Below are 12544 nucleotides of genomic sequence, written 5' to 3'. Positions count from 1 at the left end.
TCCAGAAGATACAGCCTACATGGAAGATCCCCAGCTGCCTATGACTTAGGGGCAAGTGTTAAGATGGAAACTTTTCTGGAAGATTAAAACTGTGTGCCGGACCGAGACTCGAACTCGGGACCTTTGCCTTTCGCGGGCAAGTGCTCTACCAACTGATTACCAAAATGAATTTTTCACTGTGCACTGGGGTGTGTGTTGATATGGAACTTCGTAACAGATTAAAACGGTATGCTGGAGCGAGCCTCGAACTCGGGACCTTTGCCTTTCTCGTGCTTGTGCTCTACGAACCGATCTACCCGAACACGACTCACGACCCGTATTCACAGCTTTACTTTCTCCAGTACTTCATCTCGTACCTTTCAAATTTCACATAAGTTCTCCTGTGAAACTTGTGGCACTAAAAGTCCTGGAAGAAAGTATGTTGCGGAGAAATGGCTTAGCCACAGCCTGTGGGATATTTCCAGAATCAGTTTTTCACTCTGCAGCGGAGCGTGCGCTGATATGAAACTTCCTCGCAGATTAAAACTGTTTGCCGGGAAGGGACTCGAAGTTGGAACGTTGTCTTTCGAGGGCAAGTGCGCTACCAGCATTGCTCTGGTACATATACTATAGTATAAAATATTTTGCTCAATAGGAAATGTCAAATTGTGTGAAATATATGAAGTCATATTGTTAAATTACACTGTGATGTTGCTATGTAAGCGAAAACTAAATAAAAGTAGTAGGAGGAGGAGATTAGTGTTTAACGTCCCGTCGACAACGAGGTCATTAGAAAGGAAATAGAAAGTAAACGCCACTAACATCATCACTGATGTTGTATCTCACTCTGACTTCCGCATCAGCTGGCCTTCTCTTTTTAATCTACCGGTTGGTTGTATTTAAAGCACAGTTACTCAAAGAGTTCCAGTGTGGGCTGTAATTATCGCATGGCAGCGAAACATATTAGATAGTCAAATGCGTTAATGCGGAACCGATTTAATCGGGAAAAAAATTAGTTCCAATTTTGGCCACCAGGTCAAAATCTGGCGCTGTGGATTCAAGAAAGACGCATAAAAATGTTTCCCTAGGTAATGAAAGGAACGGAAGTGGGTAGAAAAGGTCAAACATGTGATAAAGGCGTATCGCTGATATATTATTAACAACTGCTTACACAGTTTGTTCAATAAGAGTACCGGAGATGTCGACTAGGTGCTGTACAGCGCCAGAATATGTGCTAAGTTTCGTTGCCACAAGATAATTACAGCGCACACTGCACAACTGCGAGTAGCTATACTATAATTATAGCCACCCAGTATTAGTGTTTAGCACGGGATTTTTTTTTTGTGCTCCAGTTATAATGCAACTGAAGAAGATGCTGACCTGTTGATGTGGATGATGAACCCGTCATCGACGCCCCTCTTCAGCATGCTCTGGAATGCCTCCCTAGTGCAGATGGACAGCCCCAGAACATCCACGTCCAGGATTCGTTTCCAGTCAGCTGTCTTAGCACCTATGTACACAGATATCTATTTTTAGTCTTTCGTGGCATGCAGGCTTATCGCTAATTAGCATATATTACCTATGAAAAACAAATCTGTGACGTGCAACTAAGTGGTAGGCGTTAGCGTGTAATGAAAACTAGTGGCACTTTATGTGATATAGCCTACTGCACAAACGTTGTCACACAGCGCAGCAGCAGACGGCATTTTGCTGATGACATTCTTCTCTTTTCCCTAGCAATTATTCACTCTTGTACGGGGTCCGCTTTCTCAGAAGTAGGCAGACTTTATTCTGTTATTTAACTTTCTGACCGGATGCCTTTCCTAAGGCCACAGTCGTCAAGGTAACCTAAAGTTGTCGTCACACGGAGCGAGTTAGCTATCGCTGACGTGGTGCTGTACCAGTTTTGTGATGTCACTTCCTGCTATTTCACGTTGACGAGCCACATTGCCACGTGAAACACGTGCGATGTCTGTGCAACGTGCCACGTAAAACAGAGACAACAGGAAGCAAGAACACTCACTATGCCACAAGCAGAAAGCGAACGCCATATCGTATTTGTCGTGTTCGATCGCAGTCCATATTCGTTGGATTTTATGTTATGCATTACACCTTACGAATATATTATGCTGTTTCTAAGTACTAGCACGTTGAATGTCTCGAGAACGAATCCTCACTGGTACAATTTGTTTTTTTTTTTTTTTTTTTTTTTTTTAAAGACCTTTTATAATGCCATAATCGTCAAGCGGCAACGGCACGTTGAGCATTCATGAAAAACGTGTCGTTCTTGTTACGATTTATTACAGTCAAACGTTAGTTACATTTCAGCGATTATAGCCTCTAGATGACCGTAACATACAAAACAAGGTAGCACACTGCGAAATTTCAGTGTTGCTGTGTCAGTTGATGGGTCGCGCTATAGAAAATAAGGTAAAATGGTAGAGGGTTCGTGTCCCTCTATATACTTTTTTTTTTTACCTTCATGTTTTCTATAAGATTTCGGGACTTGGTCATAAAATAAATGTTATGTAAATATCTCTGCCAGGAGTGAATTTGTTCGCTTTGGTGAACTTTATAAACTAATGCCATTACTGACTGGACATCTACATCTACATCTACACGGATACTCTGCAAATCACATTTAAGTGCCTGGCAGAGAGTTCATCGAACCACCTTCATAATTCTCTATTATTCCAATCTCGTATAGCACGCGGAAAGAACGAACACCTATATCTTTCCGTACGAGCTCTGATTTCCCTTATTTTATCATGGTGATCATTTCTCCCTATGTAGGGCGGTGTCAACAAAATATTTTCGCATTCGGAGGAGAAAGATGCTGACTGAAATTGCGTGAGAAGATTCCGTCGCAACGAAAAACGCCTTTCTGTTAATGATGTACAGCCCAAATCCTGTATCATTTCTGTGACACTCTCTCCCATATTTCGCGATAATACAAAACGTGCTGCTCTTCTTTGAACTTTTTCGATGTACTCCGTCAGTCCTATCTGGTAATGATCCCAAACCGCGCAGCAATATTCTAAAAGAGGACGGACAAGCGTAGTGTAGGCAGTCTGCTTAGTAGATCTGTTACATTTTCCAAGGTCCTGCCAATAAAACGCAATCTTTGGTTTGCCTTCCCCACAACATTTCCTGTGTGTTCCTTCCAATTTAAGTTTTTCGTAATTGTAATATCTAGGTATTTAGTTGAATTTACGACTTTCAGTTTAGACTGATTTACCGTGTAACCGAAGTTTAACGAATTCCTTTTAGCACTCATGTGGATGACCTCACACTTTTCGTTATTTAGGGTCAACTGCCAATTTTCGCACCATTCAGATATGTTTTCTAAATCGGCTTGCAATCTGTTTTGATCTTCTGATGACTTTATTAGTCTATAAACGACAGTGTCATCAGCAAACAGCCAAAGACGGCCGCTCAGATTGTCCCCCAAATCGTTTATATAAATAAGGAACAGCAAAGGGCCTATAACACTGCCTTGAGGAAACATGTATTTTTCCTTTTTGTTTTCTTACATACTGATGGAAATTGAAATATATTTGTACATGCCACAGACGGAACAACGTGGCTAGCTTATGGACAAGGCAGGAAATGTGCCTTTTAATGGAAATAACGCAGGAATTTTACGCGCGTCCGTTTTCGTGAATATACTTGCCACGTTGATATACCGTCTGCGTGCACATCAACATTAGCTGCCTCGTCACGCGTGCCGACAGCTAAAGGGAGGGAAGTCGTGTGCGCCATCTGTCCGTGAATCGTGAAATCCTTTATTCTATGATACGGAATTTCGGGATCACAGCAGTATTTTTCTAAACAAGCGTGAGAAACCGCCTAAAAACCACAGACTGGCAGATATACTAGCCCACAGTAATTAATTCGACGCTTGTCCAAAGTCTTTATCTGTAACAGGCAACAGTTCATACTGATAACTGCAAGATATACGCTATTTCTGTCTACGACAAACGATCTTCTTAAGTAAGAATGATATCTACGAAGCGTCATTACCTTACCAGGTGTTTCATCGGGCAGTGGAGAGATAATTTCAACTCACTTGTTAGAGGCAATTCCCCGATGACACCAGCGTTGTTGACGAGAATATCTACGCCTCCCAAGTTGTCCTCGATCCACTTGAAGGCGGACAAGATGCTCTCCTCGCTGCTGACGTCGCCCTGAAGGGCGTACAGCTTGCCCGGGGCATCTTTGAGCTCAAGAGCCTGTGCAGACGAAGCGATGAGATCATAGTATTACGACGTCGTGAGTACAGTATGTTTCCATTGCAGATTGATCTAAGTCCATTGAAGATTGATCTAAATTAGTGACTGATGTTGTGACAGGAAAAAATATTAAACTAAGAGCGTTTATTGAACAAGCAGTCGTTATTACAGTGTGGCGTTCTTAAAATGTAAACGATGACCAGCGTTTACTGAACCATCAAACGTAAAAGTAACTTCCGAAGCCCCCTAGTGGAGTGTTTTAGGGCCGTTAACGTTCACTACGAACAGGGTGTTATCGGTATAAGTGCAGATATTATGAACATTGGTATCTTAATATTTACCCACTTCAGTGTGTTAGTTCTTTTTTCTCTGGATCTAATATTCCTCCCGCAAACACCTCACATCATTTACTAACTGGTGTTTTCTGCACTGTTGTAATTGCATCATTAAATTGACTACTCCTGTCAGTATAGATTAACCGTTTTTCGTCCATGCATCTACAACGCCTTACTTGCTGCCCAGGGGAAAATAAGCATTATTTGCTTGCTTTTGCCACATGTACTTTGAGGTACTGACCAATCTAAAAACATAGTACTCCTAGGAACTATAATTATTAGTCTGCCATGGAGTAATTACTTATGCAATGTTTTTCAGTACAGTGACCTCAGTCACCAATAGAAATAGCTGCACTTATACCCCTAACACCTTGTGACTAACTGACCTGGTGGGTAACAATGGAAGCTCCATGAGGCAGTTCGCAGTTGATGCTGTCGTGTATGGGGAAGGGCAACGCTAGGAAATTGCACCAGACTGCAGGAGGACTTGTACTATCGTCGCAAATATGTTAAGTCCGATGTCTGAAGGTGGAGAAGTGCGAAATCAATAAATTAAATAAAAACGAATTTTTAAAACACCATGTCGTTAAATTGAACTAAAAAGTGTGAAAAATTTATCATTGCTCCGTGCATATTCCTAATAGCTATAGCCAATAGTGAGAAGGTAAATTATTCATGCATTAATTATGTGCTGCCTGCGCCCCTCCTTTTTCGTTTTAAATCCTTCACATACTGTCCTCGTTAAAAATTCTCAATCCCGAATTTTCTGGTCTATCTGTATGGGGTTAGGAGTCTGTATGGGGCTAGGAAAAAGTATTTAATACTTTTTTATCCAATTTAAAAAAGTGGTATATTAAAAATTTATTTTAATTTAAAGCGTGCTGGTACTACAGGCAAACGTACAGCATTCTGCCTACGATGTAAACGGTATGGAGTGTACATTGCGAGCACTGAAGGGTGACATCGTACTTTACGGCACTAACTAGCTAGTAGGGTGTAGAAAAATGTCCGCTACCAGTCACAATAAAAAAAAAATGGTTCAAATGGCTCTAAGCACTATGGGACTTGACATCTGAGGTCATCAGTCCCATAGACTTAGAACTACTTAAACCTAACTAACCGAAGGACATCACACACAGTCATGCCAGAGGCAGGATTCGAACCTGCGACCGTAGCAGCAGCACTGTTACGGATTGAAGCGTCTAGAACCGCTCGGCCACAGCAGCCGGCCACACAATAAAAGATAATTTATTCGTCACACAACCGGTTTCGCGCTTGTGCCCATCCTCAGGTGTTTATACAATCATGTACATGTCTATATTGCTGGAGATCACTGAATAAATACAAAGAAAATTATTTGCTGGTGACTAAACAGATGCAAGTGGAACAATTGTAAGTGGCAAGGCAGCATTTGTCGAAAATACACCTGTACTTAAATAAAGAAGAAGCATCATTGTTATGATTATGCTGTGGTGACAGTTTTGCCACTCAGTTGCCCTTTTTTTTATCATTTTCACGTGCATGTTCCGGTTTTGTAAACCTGTCACCACAGCATAATTATAATAATGCTGCTTTATCTTTATGTAAGTACAGATATATATTTTCGCCAAATGTTGCCTTGCCACTTACAATTGTTCCACTTGTATCTGTTTAGTCACCAGCAAATAATTTTCTTTGTATTTATACAGTGATCACTAGCAATATTAACATGTACATGAAAGTATAAACACCTGAGGATGGACACAAGCCCGAAACAGGTTGTTTGACGAATAAATAATCTTTTATTGTGAGTGGTTGCGGAAGTTTTCCTACACCCTATAAAGGAACAGTCACGGAGATCAGTACCATCCAATTCGGATAAAATTCACTAACTAGCTTAGCGCTATGCAGGAAACTGATTGCTGTCAGCATATGCCACCCGCTATAGCCATTAAGTCGTTATTCTGCTGTCGCTTGCAGGACAGAAGCTACAATGCGGCTGTTTACCTTGACTCTGTCGACCCTGCGGGCGAGTCCGACGACCTTGAGTCCCTTCCTGACCAGCGCCTGTGCGATGGCAGCGCCAATACCTGAGCTGGCGCCCGTCACCAGGGCAACGCGACCTGTGTACCTCTCCATCGTGTGACGCTCAGAGTATCTGCTGTCAAACACACGCTGCAGACGCAATAGCGGTGACGTCTTTTATATCCGACAGTCGCTGTGTTATCGCCCTTATCTACGTGGCCGTCGCGATACCACCTGTCAACATCCGCTCCCCTCCCCATTAATCTTACTCCTGTTCGATAAAGATTCCCCTTCTTTCCTCGCATCATTTGTCAAGACATCGGCGATGTAGAGGCTGTAAACGATAACTGTTTACAACGTACCGCAGTCGTGTAGCTTGAGTCGAAACGACCTATTTGATACAGGACTACAGTCGTAGAACTACCATATGCTACCGTAAGTACGTGCAGACTACGGTAGTTTTCCTAGTACATTTGGTCAGTTAAGATAGTTACCGCGTTACCTGTACGTTAAGTGTTTTGCATACCTATTGGGAGTTACCTTTTTTCGATCGCTTTGTTTACGTATGTGATCAGCGTCTTACCAGATTCCTCTAGAAACCGGAAGTGGTGAACCGTCTAGAAAGTCATTGTGGATATATAAAGGGCTGCGTAACCTATGGAACATTTTTGACCCAGGTAGTCATCCTCCTATCTGCTACTTAAAAATAAGCAGTATTATAGCAAAATTGAATTGTCACTGTCTAATTCAGGTTTTATTCGAAAAACAGAGGGATGTAGTAGTAAAAATAAAAAAAGATACGTATTTAACATAAACCGCTAGGAAACTCAATTTCCTCAAAAAAGATAAAAAAAAGCAAACAAAAAACACATCAAAGATCCCTTGAATATTTCGTCGAGCTTCTATAAAACATGTTTCTGTTATTGCCAAACAACATTCGCACTTATCAGTTATAACAAGAAACTGTTGCGTTTGATAACGATGAACAACGTTCTATTGTGCACAGAATGATAACAGTAATTATATAGAATTCTATTGTGCTTGTGCGTGTAGACTGTACTTGCTTCAAGAATAATTGTTTTGGTTACATAAAAGCACAGAAGTTACGCAAGCAGTTATTTCTTTTTTACTTATAAAATGCAATTTATTATTTTGAAAGGATATAAAATACACAGTGAACTAATAATTGAAAATTCCTTGCAGCGCGCCTGAGCTCAAGCATAGGTGGCTTCTGTAGACCAACTTGAATTTATTTTCCGGCTTGACGGGTCGTATGCGTCCGGTATAGAGTTACGCTGAACCAAACCCACGGTTCGGTAGTTTTGGTACAGTATACAGGGTGGTCCAATGATAGTGACCGGGCCAAATATCTCACGAAATAAGCATCAAACGAAAAAACTACAAAGAACGAAACTCGCCTAGTTTGAAGCGGGAAACAGATGGCGCTATGGTTGGCCCGCTAGATGGCGCTGCCATTGGTCAAACGGATATGAACTGCGTTTTTCTTTTTTTTTTTAAATAGGAACCCCCATTCTTTATTACATATTCGTGTAGGATGTAAAGAAATATGAATGTTTTAGTTGGACCACTTTTTTCGATGGCGCTGTAATACCCACAAACATGTGGCTCACAATTTTAGAAGAACAGATGGTAACAGGTAGGATTTTTTTAAATTAAAATACAGAACATAGGGCCGGACGGGATGGCCGAGCGGTTCTGGAACCGCGCGACCGCTATGGTCGCAGGTTCGAATCCTGCCTCGGGCATGGATTGAGTGTGCTGTCCTTAAGTTAGTTAAGTTTAAGTAGTTCTAAGTTCTAGGGGACTGATGACCTCAGAAGTTAAGTCCCATAGTGCTCAGAGCCATTTGAACCATTTTTTTGAACAGAACGTAGGTACGTTTGAACATTTTATTTCGGTTGTTCCAATGCGATACATGTATCTTAATGAACTTATAATTTCTGAGAACGCATGCTGATACAGCGTGATTACCTGTAAATACCACATTAATGCAATAAATGCTCAAAACGATGTCCGTCAACCCCAATGCATTTGGCAATACGTGTAACGACATTCCTCTCAACAGCGAGAAGTTCGCCTTCCATAATGTTCGCACATGCATTGACAATGCGCTGACGCATGTTCTCAGGCGTTGTCGGTGGATCACGACAACTAATATCCTTCAACTTTCCCCACAGAAAGAAATCCGGGGACGTCAGATCCGGTGAACGTGCGGGCCATGGTTTGGTGCTTCGACGACCAATCCACCTGTCATGAAATATGCTATTCAATACCGCTTCAACCGCACGCGAGCTATGTGCCGGACATCCATCATGTTGGAAGTACATCGCCATTCTGTCATGCAGTGAAACATCTTGTAGTAACATCGGTAGAACATTGCGTAGGAAATCAGCATACATCGCTCCATTTAGATTGCCATCGATAAAATGGGTGCCAATTATCCTGCTTCCCATAATGCCGCACCATACATACATTAACCCGCCAAGGTCGCTCATGTTCCACTTGCCGCAGCCATTGTGGATTTTCCGTTGCCCAATAATGCATATTATTCCGGTTTACGTTACCGCTGTTGGTGAATGACGCTTCGTCGCTAAACAGAACGCGTGCAAAAAATCTGTCACTGTCCCGTAATTTCTCTTGTGCCCAGTGGCAGAACTGTACACGACGATCAAAGTCGTCGCCATGCAATTTCTGGTGCATAGAAATATGTTTTAAAAAATGTGTGTGAAATCTTATGGGACTTAACTGATAGAAATATGGTACGGGTGCAATCGATGTTGATGTGGCATTCTCAACACCGACGTTTTTGAGATTCCCGATTCTCGCGCAGTTTGTCTGCTACTGATGTGCGGATTAGCCGCGACAGCAGCTAAAACACCTACTTGGGCATCATCATTTGTTGCAGTTCGTGGTTGACGTTTCTCATGTTGCTGAACACTTCCTGTTTCCTTAAATAACGTAACTACCCCACGAACGGTCCGGACAGTTGCATGATGTCGTCCAGGATACCGAGGAGCACACATAGCACACGCCCGTTCAGCATTTTGATCACAATAGTCATACCTCAACACGATATCGACCTTTTCCGCAATTGGTCAACGGTCCATTTTAAGACGGGTAATGTATCAAGAAGCAAATACCGTCCGAACTGGCGGAATGTTACGTGATACCACGTAGTTACACGTTTGTGACTATTACATCGCCATCTGTCACAAAGCGAAAAAGTGGTCCAACTAAAACATTCATATTTCTTTGCATACTACACGAATATGTAATAAAGAATGGGGGTTCCTATTAAAAAAAAACGCAGTTAATATCCATTTGACCAATGGCAGCCCCATCTAGCGGGCCAACTACAGCGCCATCTGGTTTCCCGCTTCAAGCTAGACTAGATTCGTTCTTTGTAGTTTTTTCGTTTGATGCTTATTTCGTGAGATATTTGGCCCGGTCACTATTATTGGACCACCCTGTATACTGTATCAAAACTACCGAACCGTGAGTTTGGTACAGTGTAACTCTATACCGGACGCATACGACCTATCAAGCCGGAAGATAAATTGAAATTGGTCTACAGAAGCCACCTATGATTGAGCTCAGGCGCGCTGCAAGTGATTTTCAATATCCTCTCGCTCTCTTACGACACTGGCTTAGTTGGTTATTAATTTAAAATTTCCCGTGAGGGTATTGTAAAAGAACTTCCGTGAACGTCACGCGAAAAATAATTACGTTCACAATTCGGTATGGACTTAACCCTTACAAGCACAGCACTTTCGTATTAAGAAGGCAAGTCAAAGAAAACGATTTAATCCCCAATTTTGTGCTATTAAATTCAAATATTTTGGGGTAGAATTTACACGCACGTCAATTTTACAAGGGGACCCAGAAGTTCGTTAACATTTGAAAATGCACTGATTCACGGAAGAATGTAAAAAGAGAGATAAAGCTTGACACACGTGCCTGAAATGATATGAGGTTTTATTCAAACCAAAAGTGAGTGCAAAAACCGGCCAACAGATGGCGCCGGACAGCTACAAGTCAGTGACGCCGCATGGCAATCTCATATAAAATGAGCTGTAGGGGGAGAGGGAATCATATGCGCCAGAAATCGTGGCATGTCGACTGTAGCAGAAAAGGCACTGTTAGTGAAATCTTACTATAGAATGGAGTATCCGCTCCTACAGATTTACGATCATGTCGCCATAAAAGCGGTATTCGAGCGGGTAAAGGTTCTATGAAGAAAATGATCACGAAGTTCGAAGCCACGAGTTGTTTACACGGTCGGTCGCTAGTGAACGACCAGTCATAGGTACTGACGCTGCTCGGACAGTTCAGGTAGAAATGAAGACTTTACAGCTTTTCATCTCCGCATGTTGAAGTCACCGCAAGTGAAGTCGCACTTCACTCCGGCATTCCACGCGCTACTGTTTCGAGAGCAATATTCATCTTACAAAATCCAGCGTCATCACGAACTGTTAGCCACCGATTTTGTAACGCGGAGAGCATTTGTGGTGTGGGACCTTCAAAAAATTGGAGATGTTAACGACTGGTTCTCTAACGCGTTGCGAACAGACGAAGCCTATTTCACACTCCGAGGGTCTGTCAACACAAACAACTGCAGAATTTGGGCATCCTAGACCTGTCGTGGAAACCCCACTGCATGACGGAAAAGTCACGGTATCTTGTGGATTTCCCACATCAATCGTGACCGCATCCTTTTTCGTCGAGGAAATGCGGGGCGCTGCTTTTCAAATTGTGATGTGATGGGTGCGAGATAGTCCTACGCCAATATGCCAGAGAATGCGTCATAGTGTAGCTGATAAACAATTGCTGGAAGGTACGACTTTTACGCAGGATGGCGCTCCACCCCATATTGCTCCACGTATGAAAGATCTCCACATCGTTCACTGCGGATCGCTTGCCGAGTCACTTCCGTCGTGCTTGACATAACAGGTCCCCAGACTTCAATCCGTGTGATTATTTGAAGTCACAAGTCTACTGCGATAGTCCGACCTCATTAGGGTTGCTAAAAGGGAACGTTCGACGCCATTTTCTCAACACACCTTCTGAAATGCTGAACAGCGCTATTTACAGCTTTGTCGCTCGACTACAGATACTGTTTATGAATGACGTCCGACATGTTGAGCCTTTTTTTTTACAAAGAACATCGTCTTTGCAAAAAAACAGTTGGTTTGCTAGTTATTGATTTAATATCCTATGAAGCACCAACTGTTGATCGTTTTATGCACTTTCTTGGCTTCAGTAAAAGCCCATATCATTTCAAGCATATGTGTCAATCTGTACCTCTCTACCTTCATTATTCCGTGGAGTGTTGAATTTTCAAATGTTAACGAACTTTGGTATCACCCTGTACATTCATAAAGTGCAAAACCAGGGGTTTCTTGATATTCAAGGAGGATTTCTGCCAAAATTTTGCTCGCCGTATATATTCTGTAGATTTCATGGCTTTTGTAGGCTTCTAGAAGGCTGTCTCCCCGTTCGATAGACCACAAGTGCCCTGAACCAATTTGTTCGTCTCGACTTCACCCACAACAGTGTGGCACCCTGTAAACAGTTATCTCTCAGACACCATGCAACTGTCCTAAAGTAGTGGGGAGTACTGTGGTAAATACATAGCAGTCGAACAAATAATGTTTGTTTTTACCCATCAGTATTTCGACTGGTTTGATGTTGCTCGACGATGCTTTCGTATCCTGTGCTGATCTTCTCATCCCTTCACAAGAACTACACCCATTACCTTGTATAATGTGGTTTTCATATTCTTGCCTCGTGTGCCTCCCATCCCTCTAATTTTCCCCCTGTACTGCTCACCCGACGCCATGTTGACTCTTCCTGGATATGTAGCAGATGTCCCTCTAACTTGTCCCTTCGTCTGGTATTAGTCCTCCGAAGATTTCTTTCCTCACCTATCCCTTTAAGTACTTATTCGTTTGGTACTTCAAACCTCCACTTCAT

The 12544-nt window shown here is 42.3% G+C and overlaps 1 protein-coding gene across 1 annotated transcript in view; it reads right to left on the bottom strand.

The window, feature by feature from the left end:
* The window catches only part of LOC124775994 (dehydrogenase/reductase SDR family member 11-like), a 38091-nt gene extending 31427 nt beyond the window's left edge, over positions 1 to 6664 (bottom strand). Inside the window, exons 1-3 of the mRNA XM_047250836.1 lie at positions 6533 to 6664; positions 4049 to 4211; positions 1360 to 1489 (exon numbers count right to left, since the gene is read on the bottom strand). Of these exons, the coding sequence (XP_047106792.1) occupies positions 1360 to 1489; positions 4049 to 4211; positions 6533 to 6664 (425 nt within the window). The remainder of the gene's footprint in view (positions 1 to 1359; positions 1490 to 4048; positions 4212 to 6532) is intronic.
* Between the last annotated feature and the right edge of the window lie 5880 nt (positions 6665 to 12544).

This window comes from Schistocerca piceifrons, chromosome 2 (genome assembly GCF_021461385.2).
Source record: "Schistocerca piceifrons isolate TAMUIC-IGC-003096 chromosome 2, iqSchPice1.1, whole genome shotgun sequence".
NCBI classification, from domain to species: domain Eukaryota; kingdom Metazoa; phylum Arthropoda; class Insecta; order Orthoptera; family Acrididae; genus Schistocerca; species Schistocerca piceifrons.
Note: the sequence above shows the minus strand (reverse complement) of the source record. Positions and strands in the feature narration are given on the sequence as shown.